The 23,207-nt window shown below is 57.6% G+C and overlaps 2 protein-coding genes across 4 annotated transcripts; one reads left to right on the top strand and one right to left on the bottom strand.

Moving 5' to 3' along the window:
• Window positions 1-1,586: 1,586 nt before the first annotated feature.
• TST (thiosulfate sulfurtransferase) lies at window positions 1,587-13,746 on the bottom strand. Its single transcript, XM_060656432.3, has 3 exons — window positions 13,536-13,746; window positions 12,253-12,868; window positions 1,587-2,048 (listed from the first exon to the last, which is right to left on the bottom strand). The coding sequence occupies exons 1-3, from the start codon at window positions 13,629-13,631 to the stop codon at window positions 1,750-1,752; spliced, it is 1,011 nt and encodes a 336-aa protein (XP_060512415.3). The 5' UTR covers window positions 13,632-13,746; the 3' UTR covers window positions 1,587-1,749.
• A 3-nt stretch (window positions 13,747-13,749) lies between these two features.
• MPST (mercaptopyruvate sulfurtransferase) lies at window positions 13,750-21,871 on the top strand. Of its 3 annotated transcripts, none has more exons than XM_060656433.3 (3): window positions 13,750-13,911; window positions 17,417-18,035; window positions 21,301-21,871. In XM_060656433.3, the coding sequence occupies exons 2-3, from the start codon at window positions 17,441-17,443 to the stop codon at window positions 21,597-21,599; spliced, it is 894 nt and encodes a 297-aa protein (XP_060512416.2). In that variant the 5' UTR covers window positions 13,750-13,911; window positions 17,417-17,440; the 3' UTR covers window positions 21,600-21,871. The 3 variants fall into 3 exon arrangements, with proteins under 3 accessions (XP_060512416.2, XP_060512417.2, XP_060512418.2); XM_060656434.3 differs by having other exon boundaries at window positions 13,902-14,008; XM_060656435.3 differs by lacking the exon at window positions 13,750-13,911 and adding an exon at window positions 13,918-14,198.
• The last annotated feature ends 1,336 nt before the right edge of the window (window positions 21,872-23,207 follow it).

The following is a 23,207-nucleotide window of genomic DNA, read 5'->3' on the forward strand; positions in this document are numbered from 1 at the left end:
GAAGGAAGAAAGAGGGAGGGAAGGAAGAAGGAAGGAAGAAAGAAAGGAAGAAAGAGGAAGGGAAGGAAGGAAGGAAGGAAGGAAGGAAGGAAGGAAGGAAGAGGAAGGGAGGGAGGGAAGGAAGGAAGGAAGAAAGAGGAAGGGAGGGAGGGAAGGAAGGAAGGGAGGGAGGGAAGGAAGGAAGGAAGAGGAAGGGAGGGAAGGAAGGAAGGAAGGAAGGAAGGAAGGAAGAGGAAGGGAGGGAAGGAAGGAAGGAAGAGAGAAAGGAAGAAGAAGGGAGGAAAGAAAGGAAGGAAGGAAGGAAGAGAGAAAGGAAGAAGAAGGGAGGGAAGGAAGGAAGAGAGAAAGGAAGGAAGGAAGAAAGAGGAAGGGAGGGAAGGAAGGAATAAAGAAAGGAAGGAAGGAAGAAAGAGGAAGGAAGGAAGAAATGAAGAAAGAAAGAAAGAAAGAAAGAAAGAAAGAAAGAAAGAAAGAAAGGAGGAAACAGCCACCCTGAAGCACTACCAAGACAGTAAGACAGCTGACAATATGACAGCCCTCCTCACAGCCCGAGTCTGGACATTTAGATAAGGACCTGAGCTTAGGATTCCCGTGTCAAATTCCGCCTTTGCCTTTCCCGGGGCACATATTGAAATAACCACTTAGAGCTGAGCCCGTGAAAAGTGAGGACCCTCCGCCCCAACCACCCTGTGAGTTAATGGGAACTCGCTGCCCTGCTCGTCTCTCCTGCCCACGCAGGACCTGGGACAGAGGACCGCCCTTCCCCTGGCTCATCACCGCCCCCACCCCACCCATGGCTGGGATCTGGAAGTAATCAATCTTGCGACTTGATTTCCTCTGTGTGGGTGCGCTGAAACCACCTTTAGTCAAAAGGACCACAGGGTTTTCTTTCACTTTTCCAAGAGGGGGCTCAGACGCCAAGGGGGCTACCGGTTGACTTTGTGGGGGTGGCCTGTGCCCCCCTCGTTCAGCAAGTCTGATTATTCTTTTAATTTTTTAATGTGTATTTATTAGCGTCAGCAGGGGAGGGGCAGAGAGAGAGGGAGACACAGAATCCGAGGCAGGCTCCAGGCTCCGAGCCGTCAGCACAGAGCCCAACGCGGGGCTCGAACTCACAAACCGTGAGATCATAACCTGAGCCAAAGTCGGACGCTCAACCCACTGAGCCACCCAGGCGCCCCTGAGCATCGCCTCCTCTGAGAGGCCCCAGGGCCTGTGTTGTGTGACGCCCATTCGATCCCTTCTTTGGAAGGCCAGATGCCCCCTCCACCATTCCTCCCCCCACCCCCCCGAGGGCTGGGCCTACACCAGGAGGGGGAGGGGGCTGGTGCCCGGCTGTCCTTGCTTTCACTTCTCTCCACCTCCTGGGGCCCCTTCCCAGTGGGTCCCCGCGTGCTCCACCGGACATGGGACGACAGCAGGCGACTTCTTCTGCCAGAACTAAATAATAGAGTGGCACCCTCAGGGCGGCCTCCCCAGCTAGGGGCTGCTCGGGAGGATTCTTGCCCCGATGGGCTCTAGGGAGTCCAGAGGAGACGGGCATAGGGGGCCGGGGTGGAAGCCAGAGAGAGGCAGGCAAACACAGCTCCTCAGAAAAAGCGGTTTATTCCAGTGTCTGGGAGGAAAGGAGAGCTTTGCCCGGCAGTTCTCAAACCTAGTCGGTCTCCTTTGCCGGCGAGGTACGTGCTGTGTGCCAGACTGCGGTCACTGAACAGACAGGAGCTTCTGGCCACCGAGGAGGCCCACCGCTCAGGCCTTCCCGCGCTGCCACTGGGACACGCGGGTCTCCGGGGGGGCCCGGTGGAACCACTCGAACCAGGAGCCGTCGTAGACGGCCACGTCGGGCTTGCCGCAGAGGTAGGCGGCCAGGGCAATGTGGCAGGCGGTGACTCCCTTCCGGCAGGTGGCAATGAGGGGCTGGGCCAGATTCACCTTCTTGGCCTCGAACAGAGCACGCAGCTCCTCTGGGCTCTTCTCGAAGCCGTCCTCGGTCAAGAAGTCCACGAACGGCATGTTGACTGAGCCTCGGATGTGGCCCGGATCCAGTCCTGGGCGCAGCAGAAGGCAAAGGGGGGGAAGGACAGGGTTAAGGGTGGCCTGGGGGCCCAAACCCGCTAGGCTATAAGGATAGGAGCTACACGAAGGAACGTAAGGCTTTTGCCCTTCTTGGAGCTCAATTTCCCCCTGGCCCAACCTACAGTCAATGCTTGAGACAGAAGCCAAAGGGCGCTCTGCCCCCAAACCCTGCCTTGAAGCAGGGATGTCCGAAGTCATACCTGCTTGAGGGGACAGGGGTGAGTCTCACCTCTGCCGCTCACCAACCTTTACACTACCGTTTTACCCCGGACAACGCTTCACTTCTCTGAATCGGTTTGCTCGTCTGTAAAATGGGCCCAATGGCACACAGCTGTCTCGTAGGGTTGCTGAGAAGCGAACGCTACGAGCTGTGCTGATGGCGAAGAACACAGCGGTGGGAGAGATGGGCCGGCTCTCGGGGAGATCACAGCCAGGGGGGGAAGACAGACGCTAAACGGATAACCCCGTGATTCGTTACACATAATGTCGCTCCATTTTACAGATGAATACGCTGAGGCTTGGCCACGCGCGATGGCTCAGCTGAGGCCACACAGAGAGGCGAAGGCAGACCCGGGATTCTACCGAGTCCCCTGAGGTTCCCGTTAAGCACATGTGACCTGGTGCTAGACGTACACTTGAATCCCAGCTCTGCCACTTACCAGCAGGGTGACCCCTTAAGTAAGTCCCGTCACTTCTCTGGGCCCCAGTTTCCCCCAGGGCTTGAACGGGAATGAGAGTACTCACGGGCAGGGGCTGTTGTCAGGGGTAAGGCCCCGACTACTGAGGCCGGCCCACCCACCCTCAGAGGCCGATGCTCTGGCCACCTCACCGCCTCCCTTGGGGGCAGGTGAGGACAGCGAGGGGTGGTCCCTGCAGGGCCGTCCTAGCAACCCTGAGAGGCTTGGCTAGGAGCACAGTGGGAGGTTTGAGCTGGTCGAGGTCCCTTCCGGAACAGTCTCCCCTCCCAGTGAGTCTGAGACCAAATGTGCTTTCAGAATAGCCAGCAAGTGGGGCAAAGGGGTCTGGGCGGAGGCCTTGGTCCCACCCTTAGCATGCCAAAGGCCACTCCTCTCTTCCTCAAACACCCCACACCCTGGCAGTCTTTGGATGCTGGGAGCGGGGCCCAAGGCAGGTCTGGGCGCCTCTTGGAGCTCCCTTTCCTCCAAAATCCCCCACCCCACCCCCCTTAACCTGGCCTGTGGGACAGAGCAGGACCAAGGTGGGCAGCAAGGGGAGGGAGGGGACTGGACGAAGACAGACACTGGGGCAGGGTGCAGCCAGGAGGCCCTGCATCCCTAAGCCTCAGCCTCCCCACCCATGAAATGGACAGATAACCCCGCCTACGTCACAGGCTCATGGGGAAGATTAGCCACTGTAGGCAGAAGCCCCTAGTGACCCCGGGCACACAGTAGGTGCACAGTCATGCCAGCAATGTCCCAACCCCCATCCCCTGAAGCCAAAGAAGATTCCAAAAATCCACCGGCATGAGTCAGGGGTTCCTTTGACCGAATAGAGGTCTCCACTTATACATTCCGGGGAGTCTTTCCTGTGGGAATTTTGTCTTTTCGTCTGGAAATTTTCATTGGAGGCTGGACGCCTGCCGCCCCTACCAGGGAGAAGCCAATGGATCTGTTGGCTTCAAGGGCCTCCTGTGCCAAGAAATCCAACTTAGAAATCTTTGGGCATCCAGGCAGTGGGCTGAAAGGAAGTGCATTTCAAAGCGCGAGTGTCTGTGGCGTTCTGAATGCCGTCTTGTTTCTTTCCTCTGGTCCCCGATGCCAACAGCACCCCTGCTTTCTTGGTTGCATAAAAGGCACCTCTCGGGAGTAGAGAAGACTGGGGGTTTCCGTGACTCTGGCTTCCCAAACTGGGCCAGCCCCAGGAGGCGGGGGTCCCCCTCGTCTCTGCCAGCGAGGGCTCAGGGCCTGTCCGAGGAATTTAAATGAGTAGGTGCTGACTGCCTGTGCATGGCAAGGGCCGGGACAAACCCAGCCCAGAGAGCCTTGGAGAACAGCCGGCAGAAGGACCCAGAAGCAGGGGCCTTTTCTCCTAAGCCTAGCTTCCACTGCAGGCCCGTGGCTTTCCTCCCCCCAGCGGGCCTGCCGCCAGGCCGACACCTCTGGCCCCAGGCGTCAGGCAGTGGGTTCGCTCCAGAACCTCCCAAATCCTCACAAAGCCAGGAGATGATGGGGAGCCCAGGCTCAGAGAGGTGAGGTAGCTTACCTCAGGACACACAGGCCTGTGGAGTCAGGCGTGTCCGACCCTAAAAACCTGTGTTCTTGGACCACCCTGAACCTTTCTTGGAAAGGGAGAGGAGGCAGGGGGAAAGATGAGATGACCCCTCATATTCCTCAGCTGCTCAGAGGCCTGGGACTTTGGGTTCCAGCTTTGGCCAGGAGGAGGCCAGTCATTGGGGGGGGGTCATCGAGAGGGTGTGACCGCTGGTTGCCCCATGAGCTGGACCCTGGCCCTCGGACGCCTCTCGTCCCCACCCCTGCGCTGGGAATGTGCATTCTGCTTGCCTTCCCTGCTCCCAGAAGCTGCCCCAAGGACATGGCCTGGAGATAGTCATGCGGCGTTGAGACCAGCTGCATGACGTGTATGGGACTCAACCCAGTCAAGGCCTCCGTATAAACTTTTAAGGCTTGGCAGGTGCATGCAGAAATCTACTCATCTTGCGGCCGGTCAAGACAAGCCTTGTAAGTAAGTTCCCTTGCTTCTTAAACCTGCCACCCACATATCTGGAGCCGTCTGCCCCTTTCTTCAGTCTCCCCCTGCTCTCTGCATCTGGGGCTGGCTGAAAGTCAAGTTGGAAAGTGGGAAGAGCTGAGGTTTGAGAAGGACGAGTGGGCGTCTCCTACCCTGCCGGCTCCGGGGCCGGCAGCCAAGGTGGGAGAGCAGGGCAGTCCATCGGAGGTTAGCGTGCCCTTGTGCAAGGTGAGGAAGGCACGAGATGTTGTGGATTGAGATTCAGGAGCCTGTGACAAAGCCTGATTAGGGCGCCGAGAGGGGAATCCTTGAGCAAGCGACCAGAATCGAGGATGTTGCGGTGGAGGAGAAAGTGGAAATGCCCCCCTGCCTTCCCACCCCAAATGCAAAGCAGAACCTTAAATAGCACTTGTGGGGCGCCTGGGTGGCTCAGTCGGTTGAGCGTCTGACTCTTGACTTCGGCTCAGGTCACGATCTCCAGGTTCATGAGTTCAAGCCCCACGTCCGGCTCTGTGCTGACCGTGCGGAGCCTGCTTGGGATTCTCTCTCTCCCTCTCTCCCGGCCCCTCCCCTGCTTGCTCTCTCTCTCTCTCTCTCAAAAATAGAGAAATAAGCATTTTTAAATAAATAAATAAATAAATAGCAATTGCCCCCAATCCTAGGGGATAATCGACATTCTTTCTCTGGAAAGTCACAGTCGCAAATTTTATCACGTCTTTGATACGTAAACACCCCTAGAGTTAACCAAAACACTATCCACAGAGACTGGAGGACAAAATCTGGGGGAGGGCAGGGGGAAGCGTACAGATTGCTCTAGAAGTTCCCTTGTCCAAAGCCTGGCCCACAGCCTTCCTAAGATTACTCATCAAAGGCTAAGTTACAGGGTCTCTGGCTGTTTCTACGTTTACATATGTCTATGGCTATGGGCTAAGTATATATGTTTTTCTACCTTCTGAAGGTATCACCAAAATTAATTTGTACAAGAGCTCTATTTAATCAGCTTAAAAATAAGCTATATATCAAAGTGCACTTAGGTAAAATTGAAATTTCATTTGCTCTCACCCGCCATAAAGGATAACAGTTTCTTGAACTATCAGTCCGTTCTTGACGGGATGGTCAAACAAAGATACTGTGTTTTATCGAAATAATTTCAGGGCATCTGAGTGGCTGAGTTGGTGAAGTGTCCGACTTCGGCTCAAGTCATGATCTCACAGTTCATGAGTTCGAGCCCTGCGTCGGGGTCTGTGCGGACAGCTCAGAGCCTGGCTCCTGCTTTGGATTCTGTGTCTCCCTCTTTCTCTGCCCCTCCCCTGCTCTGTCTCTCTCTCTCTCTCTCTCAAAAATAAACATTTAAAAAATAATAAAATAATAATTTCCTATACTTCATATAGTCTTGATCAGGTCTTTGATTACTTAAGAAAAAAGCAGAGTCTTCTCTATTAAAAGAGCTATGTTTTTGGTTTTCAGTTTTGTTTCTGTTTTTGTTTTTGTTTTTTTTTTCTACAAGCATGCAACTTCTATACCTGCCTTTGAGGCCTTTAATTGTCATTTTGGTTAAACGGATAAGTGAATATTGTTTCACGACGACCCGCGATCCTATGCGACCGTGTATTTTAAAACCTTTTGACTGAAGTCTATATTTTATTCACATTTCCTTACTTTTATGAAATGCCTTTTCTGTTCCAGGACCCCGTCTAGGAGACCACATTATATTTAATCTTCCTGTCTCCTTAGAATTCTCTTGGCTCTGACTTTTTTTTTTTTATATTAAATGAATGGATGTACTGTACCTGTATTCATTAACTGTAACAAATGTACCACACTAATTAATATAAGATGTTAATAATACGGGAAACTGGGTGTGGGGGTATATGGGAACTGTCCTTTCTTTGCAATTCTTTCTGCGAATCTAAAACTCTTCTATATAAATCTACGAACTAATATAAATAAATAAATAAAACCTTTTGATATTTTAGACAAAATTCCCCTAAATCAAATTCTCAATGAAACCTTACCTACCCTGGACTAACTTGGGGATTTTCCTGGACCATCTCAAAAGATTTGGGTTTTTTCCTCCTTGTAAAAGAGAAATATGAAACTAATTAGACTCATTTCACATGTTAAATTACATGGGAAGTCAAGTAGGAAGAAATGCTAACTACATTTTCCTTAGGAAATATGTATATGGAAGCTGTTAATAGAAGTGTTCCAGAAAGTATATAAAATTCCTAAAAAGGAGGGGCGCCTGGGTGGCTCAGTCGGTTAAACGTCCAACTGCTGCTCAGGTCATGACCTGGCAGTTCACGGGTTGGAGCCCCGCGTCAGGCTCTGAGCTGTCAGCCAGAGCCTGGAGCCTGCTTCGGATTCTGGGTCTCCCTCGCTCTCTGCCCCTCCCCCGCTTGTACTGTCTCTCCCTCTCAAAATAAAATGAAAAAAACCCTAAAAAATATTCCTAAAACTCTGGTATGTCGTGGTATAACAGCATCAATTGATCACAACCTTGGTGATTACTTTAAAATATATACCCTCAAAATAACCGAATCCCCTTGTCAATTGCATTAGCATGAACTCTTACCCGGAGTTACTGCTTCACTTCGGATGCTTTTGCAAAAGCGTTCCGTCCCCCTCAGGTGTTCCACCTTCGGGGAGATTCATGGAAAAGACGGAGAAATAGAGGTTTCTGATAACTAAGATCATACCACTGACCTGAATAAGAATTAATTACACAGAGAGTCCCCCTAGGATTTTAGTCGCAGCTCTGGAAAGGGGGCAAAACCTCTGGTCACCCCCACAGAGCACCAGCTCCTGGCAGTGGGTCCACAGGGCTCCTCCGGATGGAGACTCTCGGGGAGGAGTAAGCCACGGCAGCCAGTGGGCTGAACTCAGAGGGCTGAGAGTCTCCCCCTGCACCCTGGACTTTTGCCCTTCTTGCACCGACAGCTGGCCTATTTTAAAGGGATCAACCCTACTGGGGTTGCGGAGGGGTGGATGACCATGAGTGGGCCCTTATGGGGTCAGGGCATATGAGGGAATATTTGGGCTCGCCTGCAAGAGTCTTAGGCAGTCCTCCCCTTCTCCATATCCCGGCTCACGAGGCACTGACACCCCCCTGGCAATCAGGAGGCTGAGGCCCTAGCCCGGGTACAACCTTCAGTAGATACAGCCGATCGGATGCACGGAGAGAGCGGCTGCCAGCGTGCCCGGGTAGGCTGGCCTATTGCCAAGGATGCTCGATTGCCCCTGAAATACAGTGATTTGGTTAATCCACTAACAGCATGCCCCGTGTATTGTAAGCAGCACCCAAGGTGACTGGCAAAGGGGCCTGGGGTCATTCACGAGAATTCCCCATTGACGACATGGGGGCAAATTGGTTATATTGCCTCCTCTCTCCCTCAGTGAAGGTTTTCGCTATGCTTGCTTTGTGTAGACACCGTGTCTGGCCTAGCCCAAGCTTTCCCCGCTCACCAAACCAGGCTGCCACCATTAGGGGATTAGAGAAACGAAACGCCATGTTTAGACACCCTCATCAACCAAACAGTGATTGGGGGGGTCATACTGCAAAAGGGGACAACAGAGGGGCGCCTGGGTGGCTCAGTCAGTTGAGTAGCCGGCTCTTGATTTCGGCTCAGGTGATGATCTCATGGTTCATGAGCTCGAGCCCGGCCCCCATCGGGTTCCATGGAAAGGTATCCCCTCCTGCAGTTTGCAGTGAAATATCCCACCAGGATGGGCGAGTTACTTCGCACGCCCCTGGGTGAGGGGGACCTGCCCAGTCTCCACTGGGATCTCGCGGTCCTGCTGCAAGGGGCCTGCGAAAATGCGCAATCTCTGGAACGGAAGAGGGGAAGAGGTGGGGGTCCTGGTCGGGCACATCCTGCCCCCAGGCCCATCGCCTCCCACCTGAAAGCGCTGTTCCGCCCCCCCCCCCGCCCCCGCCCCCCGGCCCCTACACGTGGTGCGCACAACCAGACAGAGGTCCTAAAGCTGACAATCTCCGTCTCCTTGAGGCCAGGTGGGCATATGCCGTTTCCCGCTTGGTACATCACTGGGCTGCTGTCTCGCTCCCCATCCTGGCGGATGTTCTAGCACATGCGCCAGCCCTTACGAAATTCACCCAGCCAGCCTTGAATGATAGTCACCAAAACCTGTCCTTGCTGAACCCTGAAATGTCTTTAGCGAGAAAAGCTACCCCCCGAAACAGGATGGACTTAGACGGTGGCGCTGCCTTGCAAGGAGGCCATTATCCAAACAGAATGCTGTGTGTTCATATCTGGTGCGTCTATTAGGCATCACCTTCACTGCATCACGTGAGAATACAAGTAAATGCCCTGAATTATCTGAACCCCAGCCCAGGGGACTTAATAAACCAATGGTTCAGATGACGGGGCTCTTGATGGAAAATGCCATCCCTGACTTGCGGGTTCATTGTCTTAATTCTGTATTTTCTCTTGCATGTGCCCGTATATTGTCGCTATGGCACCTGCCTCCAATGCAGCCTCATAGCCTCCAAAGGAGCCACCACCAGGCCCCGTGAAACCCCTTGCTGACGCCTCAGGGCACAGTGCAGAAGAGGGGGCATGCGTGTGAGGTGGTGAGAGCTGACGTGAGGGGTAGAAAGTCGGGGGAGGTCATGGAGAGCACCAGTTGACCCATGAGCTGGACCGGGACAGCTAGAGATGCCTCTCCCCCTCCCGTCCTTGGGATGTGCGTTCTGCTTGACCTCCGGGCTCCCAGAGGCTGCTCCAAGGACATGGCATTGAGATAGCGATGCGGTGTTGAGACCAGCCGGACCGTGTGTATGTGACTCAACCCAGTTAATGCCTCTGTATAAACTTTCAAGATTTGGCAGGCGGGTGCGGACATCTACCCGTCTTGAGGCCGGCCAGCCAAGACAAGCCTTGTAAGTTCCCCTGCATATGAAAACGGCCACCTACCCACCTGAAGTGGCCTGGTCTTTCTTAGGCTTTGCCCTGCCCTCTGCATCTGGGGGTAGGTTTCAGATTACCCCGGGGGGGGGGGGGGGGGAGGCTCCCAGCTCCTGAGGAGGCTGTGAACACAGGATCCCATGAAGCAACACTATACTGTGAGGCTGTGACTTCCCCTCCCCCGGCCTCCCCTCTCCCCCAGTCCCTGTGTTTGTTGACACAGCAGTGGCCTTGGGAAACAGCCCCACCCTGAGGCCTGCAGCCTGGGGTCAAACCTTGGCCACTCTGCCTCCTTAGAGAACCCACTTCTCCCTTTCCCACCTGTAAACTGGGATCAGTCCTAACCCCCACCTTCCACCAGGAGAGAACATGTATAAAACACTGGGCTGATAAAAATGCCTACTAGGGGGTCGATACCTTCTTCACCCTCACTGCCCTCAAGGTTTATGAAGATAACTGGGCTGGATTGACCGTCCCCTCCTTCGCTGGCTTTCCCCGGCGCTCTATAAGGTGAGCCCGTTCCTTTCATTAAGGAGGGAAGGGTTCAGAGGCCAAGGACTCCGCGAGGCTGCATAGGGTATCATGCAAGCTCATGGGGTGTCCAAGGCCCTGCTCCCAGCTCCTGCTTCAGGACCCTCCTTCTGGGTGTTGCATCTGGACCCCGGAGCTCACGGGCTGCCTCCCTGAGCCCACCCCAAGCTGGGGACCGTGAACTCAGGGAGCCTCATGTGCCTTTGTGCCCCCAAACTATGTTGCCTGGGAGGCCAGCAAAGCCTCTTAGGGAATGAGGGAAGGGAGTGCCACTCCATGCTTTCTGGGTGGCCCTGGGCTTTGCAGAGCTCCCCCCCCCTTTTCAAAATACCCCTCCAGCCAGGTGGGGAGGGCTGGGCTTTCCTCTTCTCGTTTTACAATGAGGGAACCCAGAGAGGCCAAGACATCGGGTTGAGATCCCCCCACACAGGGGGGGCTGACCTCTCCTGAGGATCCATGCTCCCTGGGATCTGGAGGCGGTGGGAGGAGGGAGAATGGGGAGGGACTCTTCTCTGAACCTCAGTGTCCTCATCTCTAAAATGGGAGTGAGGAGATTGGATCTGACACCTCTTCGCTTATTTCCAGCTTGCTTCAGGGCAAGCCCGGAGGCAGCAAGGGAATCAACTCCACCATTCATCTCTCAAGGGGCACCGGAAGTTCTAAGGAGAGAAGACTTGTGGAACCGAGGCAAGGGTGGGGCTGCTGGAAGGGCCGGGCCAGAAGTCTCTGAATCTTCAACTCCAGACCTTCAGAGAGCAAGGGGCGGGGGGACATGGGACCTGGAAGAAGTCCAGGACTTTGCCACTAACTGGCCATGTGGCCTTGACCTGCCCCTGCCTCTGTGTGCCTCAGTCTCCCTCAGTCTCCCCTCTGTCCCACGAGGTGATCTTTCAGGACCTCCAGCCCGGAGAGTGTCCAAAACTGTTGTCACAGAGTCCTCTCCCCTCAGAGGCACAGAAAGTCAGGAAAAATGTTGCACGGGAGTTAGATTCTGCAGACCCTGCCCGAGGACAGAGCCCAGAGCCAGGAGGTGCCGATCATTCTGAGGGCTCAGGCCAGCCGGGGCCACCAGAGACCCCCAAAGCAGTGAGGTCCCGGCCACCAGAGGTGCCCAGGCAGGGGCCGGAGGAAACCTAGCAGGGTGATGGTGAGACTGCTATGGTTCTCTGTTAGGAGGTTCTAGAACTCAGCATGTCCTCTCCTGAGACTCCCCCCACCTCCAGCAATGTAGAACCCCCCAGGCCTGCCCTTTGTCCGCAGCAGAGGATTCACGAGCCACCTCCCTGTGGATGCCTGGCTTAGAGCACTGGTTTGAAACCAGTCGGCACTGGGCAGAATTCCTGACTCTGCCACTTAACAGAGCCAGTAACTTAATGTCCTCACTTCTCAGTTTCCCCCTCTCTAAAATGGGGATATTAGGCCTTCTCAGATGAAGGACAGGATGAGACAATGCAATGTGAACTACTCAGCACGAAATGGCAGCTACTCTTAATAGCTCTGCAAACAGGCTGCAGCTGTTTGGAAAGGTCAGGGGGTCCGGAAGGGCTGGAAGGAGGGAGGGGGTGCTGCGGGAAGGGCAGGGTTGATGTCTGTGGGGGTTTCCGGGGAACCGGAGCGGCCCCAACAAGCTAGGTGTCCTTGGGAGCTTTGCACAGAGATGCACGTGTTGGCTCATGGGCATACCTTTGGGCATGTGGGGGAGGAGCGCCTGGGCAGGGACGTGGGTGGAGATGTCACCAGTCACCTCTGCTGATGCCACCCCATGCGGATACCAGGTTGCTAGTTAGCACGTGGCTATGGGAACACGTATGTAGGTCCTCATGCATCACAGCTGAAAAAGCTTTTGGATTTGGCTCTATTCTCTCATTTCACAGATGCAGACTGGGGCCCACGTATGGGGGAACTGAGGGCAAAAGCTGGAGAGGGTCCCAGACATCCCTGCTCTCCATCATTTCATTGGGCAGTACCCCCTCCCCTCCCCCAGGGATCACCCACCCAGCAGGACACGTACCTACTGCATCTGGCTCTGGCTCGGTGCCCAGGTACCGTCCTTGGGACCGGGCATCCACCAACTGGAACCTCTTAGACTCAAGGTTCTCCAGCACCTGCTCGTAGGTCTTGAGCAGGGAGCGGTCCAGTGTGGCTTCGAAGTTAGCCGGCTCTGGGCGTGAGGGCTCAGATGTCACCGGGTGGCCCTCCTTCAGCCAGTTCCGGAAGCCGCCGTTGAGCACCGACACGGTGCGGTGGCCGAACACACGGAACATCCACCAGACCCGCGGCGCATAGAAGGAGCCCAGGTGGTCACCATCGTAAACCACCACGTGGGTCTGGTTGCTGATGCCCAGGCGGCCCACGTAGTGGGCGAAGTCGGCCTCGCTGGGCAGCATCATCTCGTAGGGCGACGCCGCGTTCCGGCACTCCTCTATATCAAAGAAGGAGGCGCCGGGCACATGGCGCTCCAGGTACTCCTTGCGGGCCTCGCGGGTGCCCGGCGAGTACCAGGACGCGTCCAGCACCCGCAGGCCAGGCCCCAGCTTGCCAGCCCGAACCGACTCCGCCAGCCACTTGGTGGAGACCAGCGCCCGGTAGAGTACCTGATGGACCATGGTTTCAGCTCTGCGCATCACCTGGCGCGGGTGGAAACCAGGAAAAGAGAGCAGCGTGTGAGGGCCGTGCGCGCAGGGGAGCGGGACCTGGGAGGAGCTTTTTCCCACCGCGCTCCCCGCAGGGCTGCGTGTTTGCAGCGGCCCAGCCACCCGGCAGGGCCCGGGCACCCAGTGGGAAGGTTTGCATTCCCTAAGGAAGGGCTGCTCCGCCCCTCCCTGGGGCCCCGGGCCGAAGGGGGCGGGGCGAGAGCTCCCCGGAGCCCCACTGGGGGAGCTGGCCCGGAGGGCATCTGGCTCCGGAAGCTACCATACAGGCGTTGGAGGTCCTGCCAGAAGAGAGAGGCGAAAAGATGGCCAGGAGGTGGGAGGAAATGACATGTGGAGCGGGGGAGCCCCCTTTGTTGGGAGGGTAGGGGAGTGGGCGCCTGGGGGGAGGGGTCGCTGGAGCCCGCAGAGGCCCTCGCTCGCGCCCCCGGCAAGCGCGCCCGCGGCCAATCTCGGCAGCCTGGGCGGACTCGCCCGCCTCCAGACTCGCCCGGGCTCGGTACCCTAGCTGGGTCGGAGGCTCCCAGGGCACCCCGTCCCGCTTTCGCCAGGGGGACCCTCCCCTGGGTTGCCGGGGCCAGATCGGAGGCCCAATCCCGAGCGGCCGGGGTGCCTGGCCGCCGCCCCACCCGGCCGCACTCACTCGCCCTCGCCGCAGCCCTGGCGCTCGCCCCCGACCGCCGGAGAAGTTGGCCGGTTCAAACCCAGAGCTCACAACTCCCCGGCCGGCCCGCACCATCGCGCCGCCGCCGGAGGGGGGAACGGCGCGCCGCCCGCCACGCCCCCGCCTCGTGCAGTCCCGCCGCGGCCGCCCCCCCCGCGCCGTCCCACCGCGCGCAGCGCCACTCGGACCCCGGGGACCCGCCGGGAGGGCGCGGGGGGCGCGGGGGCGGCGCGGGGCGGGACGCGGCGGCGCGGGTGTCCCCCTGGCCCAGAGAGTGGAAGGCGCGAGCCGCCGCGGCTCCGAGTGGCCGCGGCGGTGGGCAGTGCTCGAGTCTCCTCCCTTCGGCCGGCGTCAGGTTGGTGGCGGGAGGAGGGGACGACTTCGGGCGCGGGGAGGGGGCGCCCTGCTCTGGGGCCATGACCGAGCCCGGAAGCGCGGAGCCCGAGACCGGGGTAACTGCTGCGGCGTCGCGCTTGCCTTTCTCTGGGGGGAGGTCGATCATCGGGGTGCGCGGCGCGGGGCTCCCCCGCGGGGCCAGAGCGGAGTAGGGGGCTGCAGTCGAGGAGGGAAGACGCGCCCCGGAGTTCGCCCTAAGGATGGCTGTCCGCCGCCGCTCGGGGCGGCCTGCTGGGTGACGTCCGAGTGAGTGGCGGGTGGGGAGGTGGGGGGGGTAGGGGTGGAGTGGGGGGGTCACCTGGTGCCACCATAGAGGGTAAGAGGGAGGGAAGAGGACCAATGAAACCCCACAGAGAGGCCAGGGAGACAAGGCCGAGGCTCCAAGAGGAGAAACTGGCCAAGAACTTGCCGGAGCAAAACGAAACTAACATTGGCCAAGGCCTGCTCGGTGAGATACTTCGCTCCTAGGGCCTTACTGACTTCTCACAACAACCCTACGGAGTAGGCCAGAAACTTTACATTTCGAGAGCAGACAGACAGGCCTAGCTGGTTACCCCACGGGCACACCAAGCAATTGAGGCCCATCGGATCTGCCTCGGTTTACCTGGCTCCACCCCAAAGCCTCATGCTTTTCAAAACAATTGCCTTTGTTTTTAATTAACCTATTTAATTATAAGGTTATAGCGTTTGATTTTTAACAATGGGCCGCGTTTAACAACCAGGCGACATCATTCCTGAAAAATCTTAACAACTGGTCCTTGCAAGCTGGTGGCTCACCCCTGCTCTCCTGAGCTGCTTTTGCATTCGTGTTACATATGTCCCGAATGCTTTTTCTCCTCGCCCTTGGAAAGGCTCTTTTTTATTCTGAAATAATGCTAGTCTCACAGGAAGTTGAGAAATTCATACTTTGACAAGCATTCGGCCTCCAGAATCCTCCGAACTTTGTGCTTGGCCCTGACGTGCAGAGGAGGGGTACCAGGAAGGAGCAGACTAGGGGGAAGTCCTCGAGGATAGCCCAGTCTGCCTGGAGCCCCTCTTCTTCCAGGGCCCCCCCCTAGATGGCAGCCTGGGGCTCACACTTCCCCTAGTGGGTATAGACACTCGCGAGATACAGCTAGGGCTGTCCTGTGGGTCCTGGAGTCCTTCACTCCCAGAGCACCCCCACCTGAGGTGGTCCAGGCTTGGCGAGTGGGCCAGGACCTGGGCCCCGCCCTTCGGTGACACACAGCCTGCTCCCCGGACCCTCCCCTGCCTCCTGCAGTCCTTTGTGAGAACTGACCATCAAGCGGGGGCGGGGGGGGGGGGGGTGCTGGGTGACCCCAGACCTCCCAAGTCCCACCCAATCCTGAAATTCTTAAGATTCTAGATGTGTTGTTGTTGTTGTTGAAAGGCCACCTATGGGAATAACTTTTCAGAAATCATTGGGTTTTTATTAAGCCGTTTTTAATGATTATTGACACCGGCCATTTGTAGTGCATCGTGATGGCCCCTCGACAGTCATTAACTGTTCATTAATCTCCACCATAAGAGCTGAAGGTTGGAAGCTCCATTATAAGAAGTGAAAATGGCCGGGGAGCCTACCATGCCCGCCCTCGCACGGCTAGTTAAGGAGCCGAGTGATTCGCACTAACTTGAGGCCGGGGCTCTGATTCCCAGTCCAGGGTTCTTTCTACTCTAAATGGATCCTTGGATAGAAAACCAGGAGCCCCAAGAATCCCAGGGGGCAGGAGCCACTGTGGTTCCCAGATGGGTTCTTCAAGAAGGGACCCGCAGCATCTGCCAACACTATTCAGCTGCGGTAGGACCCACGGGCACTGAGATCACCCCTTAGCCAAAAAAAAGCCACCTCGGGGCAGCCTCCTCATCCTGAAGGTCAAGCCGCAGTTTCCTGGGCCCCTGGAAAGGTCAAATCAGTTTGCGCGCACTTCCTCCTCCTCCAGGAAGACTTCCCACTTCCTCTGCTCCCACCCTAGGCTGAGGTGTCGGTCCCTGGTGCTTGCACTGAACCCCAGACTTTCTTCAATGCTGCTGTCCTTTGGGCAGGCCCGTGGCCTGTCTTTACCCGCCACAGCCCCCCGTCCTCCGGGGCCTGGCAACGTTAAGAGTTTCTCAGTGTCCAGCACAAGGCCTGGCCGCGTGGGTGGAGTTGAGTTCCTAAAAGCCAGACTGGGAGAGGCTGGGTACGAGGCGTAACACTGTGGACTGATTAGGCCCTGGTCACCACCGACCCGCGGCTGGGGAAGAGGTCCAGCCTCCGGAGCTGACCAGCTGTGTGAGCAAGGCCAAAGCACATCTCTAGTTGCCTCGCGCAGAAGGCAGACATCGTCATATGCCCACCACTAAAGGCCACGGGGCTTAGCGTGTGGCCTGGCCCACGAAGCACCTGTTCTCTCCCCACCCCTTCTCTGTGGCAGGACGGCCTGGAATGGATGGTAAGGCCACGCCCTGCCAACGGGGTATGGGGGTTGACCTGCGGCTCAGGCTCCACCCACCCAAGTCACATGCCCTGACGGAGGGGGCACCTTTCCCTAACCCGCGTGGAGGCACCTGACGAACTAGGGGCTGTCTGCACAGGCGCCCAACACATTCAGGGCATCCTGGCCCTGGCAGGCTGTGGCCTGCGTGTCATGTCGTGGGCTGTGTGTACTCTCAGTGGCTGGCCCGCAGGGGAGTGGAAGGGACTGGGGGGGGGGGGGGGCGGGGAGGCGCTGTCCCTGTAGCTGCTGCTGCCCCGAGTTTCAGAGACTCAGTTCAGGCCCAAGGGGCAAAATCTGACCTGGCTGGACCCCCAGGGCCTGCACGGCACTGGCCAGCAGAGTCAGGATTCTGGTGTCGCCGCCACTTTAGCTGTTGACCTTGGCCGCTGGAGCCTTTGAACCTCAGTGCCGCCCTCCGTGACAGTGAGAATATCCCCTACCAACCTTCCGGAGGCTACTTGTCCGGCGAATAATTGAGAGCCTACTCTGTGTCCTGCAGGGTTCCGACGTATTGTGAGAGGAAATGATACATAGCAAGGAGTCAGTAAATTCAGCTACTATTTCCTGTGAGGCTGCTTATATAAACGTTTGATGAAGAAGTTTACAAATTCCACCAGGGACCTTGGGGAGGGGCTGAGACTTTGCCCTCTGCTTGTCTTCCCGTGCTTGAACCTGTCCCTACCGCCCCCCCTGACCCCGGCAAGCGGCGATGAAGGGTCCGCCTGGCCCCCTCCAAGGGGTCAGGGTCATTCCGTTGCTCTTCCCCGTGTAGGTGCCCTGGGTGGGAGGGAGGGGGGGAGGGGAGGCCCCGGTGACCGAAGTCTGCCCCTGGGGTTGCCTCTGCCGGTTTTCTGTGTTCCCTGGACTCTGCCCTCCGGGGGCTCCACCGCCCCTGCGGGCTAGTGCCAGACCCAGCGGTGCGGGCATCTGCAGCGACCTGGCCGGCCTGTTCCTCGATTCCCTCCTGACATCCTCCCTGTCGCCCAGGCTTGCAGCCCCGGTGTCGCCACCATGCCCCCACAGCAGCTCTTCCGCGCGCTCGTGTCGGCGCAGTGGGTGGCCGACGCGCTGCGGACCCCGCGCGCGGGACAGCCCCTGCAGCTGCTAGACGCCTCCTGGTACCTGCCCAAGCTGGGCCGCGACGCGCGCCGCGAGTTCGAGGAGCGCCACATCCCCGGCGCCGCCTTCTTCGACATCGACCAGTGCAGCGACCGCACGTCCCCCTACGACCACATGCTGCCCAGCGCGGCGCACTTCGCGGAGTACGCGGGCCACCTGGGCGTGGGCGCCGCCACCCACGTCGTGATCTACGACGCCAGCGACCAGGGCCTCTACTCTGCGCCGCGCGTCTGGTGGATGTTCCGCGCCTTCGGCCACCGCACCGTGTCGCTGCTCGACGGCGGCTTCCGCCACTGGCTCCGCCTGGGTCTCCCGCTGAGCTCGGGGAAGAGCCGCCCGGCGCCCGCCGAGTTCCGAGCCTCGCTTGACCCCGCCTTCGTCAAGACGTACGAGGATATGAAGGAGAACCTTGAATCCCGGCGCTTCCAGGTAGTGGACGCCCGCGCCGCCGGCCGGTTCCGCGGCACCGAGCCCGAGCCCCGAGACGGTAACAAACACGCGCAAAGGGGCGGGAGGTCACCTGGGGCTCGGGGTCAGGGGCGCGCTGAGCCCTGCCTCGGCCTCGCCTTTGAAGGACGCCGCATGGGGCGGGGCCGTGAGATGCGGTTTCCAGTCGTCTCACTCTCTGAGCCTCCCGGGCTTTATTCCTTAAAAGTGGACACGAATACTTGCTTCGCCCCCAAACTCATTGGGAACCCAGGGTGCCCTGTATTAGGGTGAGAAAAGCCAAACAGCCCCACCCCAATTCTGCGGATGTAGGGCGGTTTCTGCGGAACAGGAGGGGCGGCAGGAAAAGCCCCCAAAGGGATGGGGCCTGATCGGGTGTACCCACCCCCGCTGTTGATGGAGGCAGACTGGAGGAGGAGGAGGAGGGGGAGGAGTCTGGGGTAGGGGAGTGGATGAAAGGCCCCTAAGAGGGGTCAAGGCTTGCAGAAGGCACGAGAGAGGGGCCATGCGTGCGCGCACGCGCGCGCGGGATCACCGGTCCCAGGTTGGAGAGAAACTGAATAGAGGTGGCTGCTGGCCTGGGTTGGAGCAGAGCCCTGTGTCTGGGAGCTGAATTCTCCAGGCAAGGAGACCACAGGGAAGCCCTGGATGACGTGGGCAGGGCTCCCCGCAAACGGGTAGGCCAATGGCCACGGTCGTGTGAGCCTTTCAATGACCCCGACAGATGGGTGCCGTCATTGTACCCAGGAGGAAATGGAGTCTCAGAATGGCTACCTTGCTGGAGGTCAGGAAGCAGCCCGGCCAGGCGCTGGGGCGGTACATTTAACTGCAGTGAGCAAGCAGTCATTACCCAGCCTTTTGTCTCTGGTGCCTTTTTCAGGGGGGATGCAAGGAAGTTGCTACTTGGTCTTGGGAGTCTGTCCTTGAATGGCATCCACCTCCCTACCGCCCCTGAATGAGGGTGGGGCTTCTGTTCAGTGCTTACAAAGCGGCTTGGGCCCATCCCGGCCTCTCACTGTTCCGCATGGCCCCAGGGTAAGGGTCGGCCCTGCTCCCCGTGCATCCCCGAAGACTGACCCAACAGCTGGCATGGGATCAACGTCCCAGAGAGATCTGGGGACTCGAGAAGGACCCCGCTGCATGGAACCGTGCAGAGCAGTGTTGACCTGAGATCCAACCGTAGGGCACTGCTGATAGCCAGCCATTTTGGAACCCGCATAGGTGACAATTTTATGTGGTTCCACCTTGAACCCGTTAGGTCCTTCAGCTCAGCCCTTTGGGGGAGGGGGTGGGGGCAGTGAGCCACTTGGCGGGTCACCTAATCTAATCTCTGAACTGCAGCGTTTGCGCGTGCAAAATCAGAGGAGAAACAGGGCTTGGTAAGGATGCGGTGAGCGTCAAACGTCAAACGAGAAGAAACGTATAGAGCGCTCAGCACACATAAGGTGCCCTCAAGGAGGGTGACGTAATTCCTGTGTGCTTCGTCCGTGCTCCTGGCGCTTTACAGAGGCGCTTAAATGCTCACCCCTCCTGCTTGCTCACCCGTAAAGGAAGAGATGATGGCACACACCTAGCAGGCTTGTTGTAGAGACCGACCGAGCCAGTGCGCGTAAAAGCTGGATCTAGATCAGTGGAGGGCATCACGGCGTTGCCGTCGTTCAGCAGGGGTGGGGGAAGCCTGCTTTGCTTGGCGGGGTTCGAGGCGCGGGGACAGCCCTGCTCGGACAGCGGCCAACCTGGGCCGAGAGCTTGCTCTCCTTCCTTGCTCCAGTTTGGTCTCTACGTGATGTCTCTCAGTGAGGCTTTGCTGCACCTAACTGGGGGTGCAGGGCGCGTTCCAACCTCACCAGGGGGCTCAGAGCGCTGGCCGGGTGCTGAGGTCTAGCAGTAACTGTCGACACGGGTCCGCAGCTCTCTGTAGGAGTGTCACCCGCTGCAGGGGGAAATCGAGGCAGAAGCCACGAGGCTAGAGCCTCACCCTAGAGTCTGAATGGCCGGGATTTTTGAATCATGGGCTGTGAGGGTTTATTTTGTTGCGAGTCTCAGTCCTTGGCGTGCAAATGGGAATATTACTAACACCTGCCCCTCAGAGGGTGGTGAAACCAAAATGACCGGGTTTAGGGGAATGGCCCTCTTTATGAACAGCGTTCTAGCCTTGCCCTCTAGGGTTCTTGTGCTAGGATCAAAATGATCTTTTGAAAACGGAAGTCTGGTTTCCCCCTGCAGTCAGGTCAAAGCCCTACGTCTTTTTTTTTTTTTTTTAATGTTTATTTATTTTTGGGAGAGAGAGAAAGAGACAGAATGTGAGTGGGAGAGGGGCAGAGAGCGGAGACAAAGAATCTGAAGCTGGCTCCAGGCTCTGAGCTGTCAGCACAGTGCCCGACATGGGGCTCGAACCCATGAACTGAGAGATCATGACCTGAGCCGAAGTTAAACGCTCAACCCACTGAGCCACTCGGGTGCCCCAAAGCCCTACGTCTTAATCCAGGCCTGCTACGGTGTTCCCGTGCCTCCTGGTTCCTCTTGGGCCTCGACCTCCCCCCATGTCTGGGCTTTGGCCCAATGACTTTTATCCCCTCTAAAGACTCCCCTTCCCCAGCCTGGCGTGCCCTCAGCCCCCACTGCCCGGACCTCTCTACCTGATAGAACCCTGCTCACCCTCTGGGGCCCCTCTGACTCGGGCAAGTTAGTCTGTGTGCCTCACGCTCCTCGTCTGTGTAAAAGGGAGGATGATCATTTCTGTCCCCTAGAGTCCGGGGGGGAGAAAATACAGCAGAGGGGCTACGCACAGTGCCCGGCACAAAGTAAGCGCTCAGTAACACGAGCCATCATGATTACTGTTAATACCTCTTATAATATGCCCCCATAACCCCCCGCAGGGTGTAACACCCTCATACTCATAATGGCTCAGTTATTGCCTGTCTGCCCTGCCAGATCAATTTCTGTAGGACAAGTGCAATGACTCCTGGCCAGGCGGAGGGCTTACTTATCTTTGTTGCCCCCAGGGCGCATAGGTGATCGGGAAACTGGGGGCAGAGTGAGGCTCTGGTGGGGTCTGAGTCTTGGGTTCCAATTCTAGCCAGCAATTTGCTGGATGCGGGACCTTGGGCAGTACGGAACCTCAGCATCTCTGTCCGTAAAACGGGAATGCCTGTGAATAGCGCCTGGGTTGCCTGGCTGTGAGGACTACACGAGATGATGCACATAGAGGGTTAGCTCCGTGGGCGCATGGGAGGCTCTCAGTACCCAGGGGCCATTCATACCCCCTTTGTATGTGTTCCCTCCTTCCTGCCCTCCTGCTGCAGGCATCGAACCTGGCCACATCCCCGGCACTGTGAACATCCCCTTCACGGACTTCCTGACCCAGGAGGGCCTGGAGAAGAGCCCCGAGGAGATCCGCCGTCTGTTCCAGGACAAGAAGGTGGATTTGTCCCAGCCACTGGTGGCCACGTGCGGCTCCGGCGTCACAGCCTGCCACGTGGCACTGGGGGCCTACGTCTGCGGCAAGCCCGACGTGGCCATCTATGATGGCTCCTGGGTAGAGTGGTACATGCGAGCCCAGCCAGAGGAAGTCATCTCCGAGGGCCGGGGCAAGACCCACTGAGGGGAGGGTCAGGACACAGGAGGCAGCACCCGGCCTGGTTGTTCTGACTCTGCCTCGACCGAGAGAGTGTTTCTTCCTGCAAGTCAGGTGGCGCAGAGGGCGACATCCCAGAGGCCAGGAGTTCTGTCGACCTGCGGGCTCCCAGCCGAGGCCGGAGAGAAGGTGGTGGTGGGACAGAGGGAGGCAGCGCCCCACGTGCTGAGCGGGGGTCCTGCCTCCCTTCTGTTTTCCCTGTTGAAGAAATAAAACAGCACAGTGCTAAATGCTGCCAACTGTGGGGCTGCCTGGTTTTCCTAAGGAGCCGGTGGTTCCAGAATGCCCAGCAAAGGGAGCTCAGTGGAGCCTGAGGGTCTGGGGGATCCTGCCCCTGCCTTCCGAGCAGGGCTGGAGCCCCAGAGCCCTTCTAGTCCTGTGAGCAGAATGCCCCCAGCCAACCATCCTCCACCCCATAATGCTGGGGGTCTCCCCTTCTGGCTTCTGGGCTACTGAAAGGTGAATCTTGCTGTGATAAGGAAAACCTCTGCCTCCCCCCCAAACCCCCCACCCCAGGCCCAAGGGTCGAGGCTCTGTCTTCTTCCTTCTGTATTTGTCCTTTGTGCAGAGATGGAAATGGTGTCTGAGAAGGCCCCAGATGGCCCCTGCCTGCAGCCAGGTCACCCCTCCCCGTCTCCAAGCCCCCAAAGAACCCCTCAGTAGTAGACAGGCCGCATCAGTCGATACTGGGGTTAAACCCTAGAAGAATGAAACCAGAGGGGGCATTGACTTACCCAAGGTCACACGATGGATTACAACAGAGCTGGACCAGACCCAGATTTCCCAAACTCCGAACTTACTCTTCTTTGTACCTGCGATCCCCCCCCGCCCATCCCATTTCCTCTGACACTGAGTCACCTCCCAAGTCCACGGGCAAGAGGGAGCCGATAGGATAGGATCGGGTTTTCTGAATGAGAGCTCTAAATTAAGTCCCAACCTCTCTGAGTCTGTTTCCTCACCTGTAAAAGGGAAATAATGCGTAGCTCGGGAGGAGGATGTCAGACAAAGGTTTCGGCATTGCGGAGTCCCATTTCTCGAGCTCAGGGTTTCACAACCTCAGCGCTCCTGACGTTCGGGCGGGATAATTCTTTGTTGCCGAGGCTGTCCTGTGCAATGTAGGACGTTTAGCAGCATGTCTGGCCCCCAGCCAGTAGTACGGACCGGTTGTGACAACCAACAAACGTCTCCAGGCATCACCAAGTATCCCCCGGGAGGCAAAAATCACCCTCGATTGAGACCCACTGCTTTAGGAGCAAATAACAGTTGAGCACAGCAGTCAGAAACAGTGTAGACAAGGACTCCCAAGGTGGAGGGGATCCTTCATCACGACCCCTCCCCCTGGAGGCTGAGTTTAGCCGTCCAGAAAGCTCCTTCCTTTTATACTTCCTTTTTATGCTTCCAAGCCTCGTTTTCTCTCCTGGAAACGTCCCCGCCTCTTTGCTTCAGGGAGAGGGCTTCGTCTACAGATGCATGTGAGTTCGGATCTGGCTTCTGTCTCAGCTGCCCCGTACGAGGCTGCCTGACCTTGGACACTGCTGAGCCTCTCTGGGCCTCAGTTTCTTCATCGTTAAAAAG

Source organism: Panthera onca, chromosome B4 (genome assembly GCF_046562875.1).
Source record: "Panthera onca isolate mPanOnc1 chromosome B4, mPanOnc1 haplotype 2, whole genome shotgun sequence".
Classification (NCBI taxonomy): Eukaryota; Metazoa; Chordata; class Mammalia; order Carnivora; family Felidae; genus Panthera; species Panthera onca.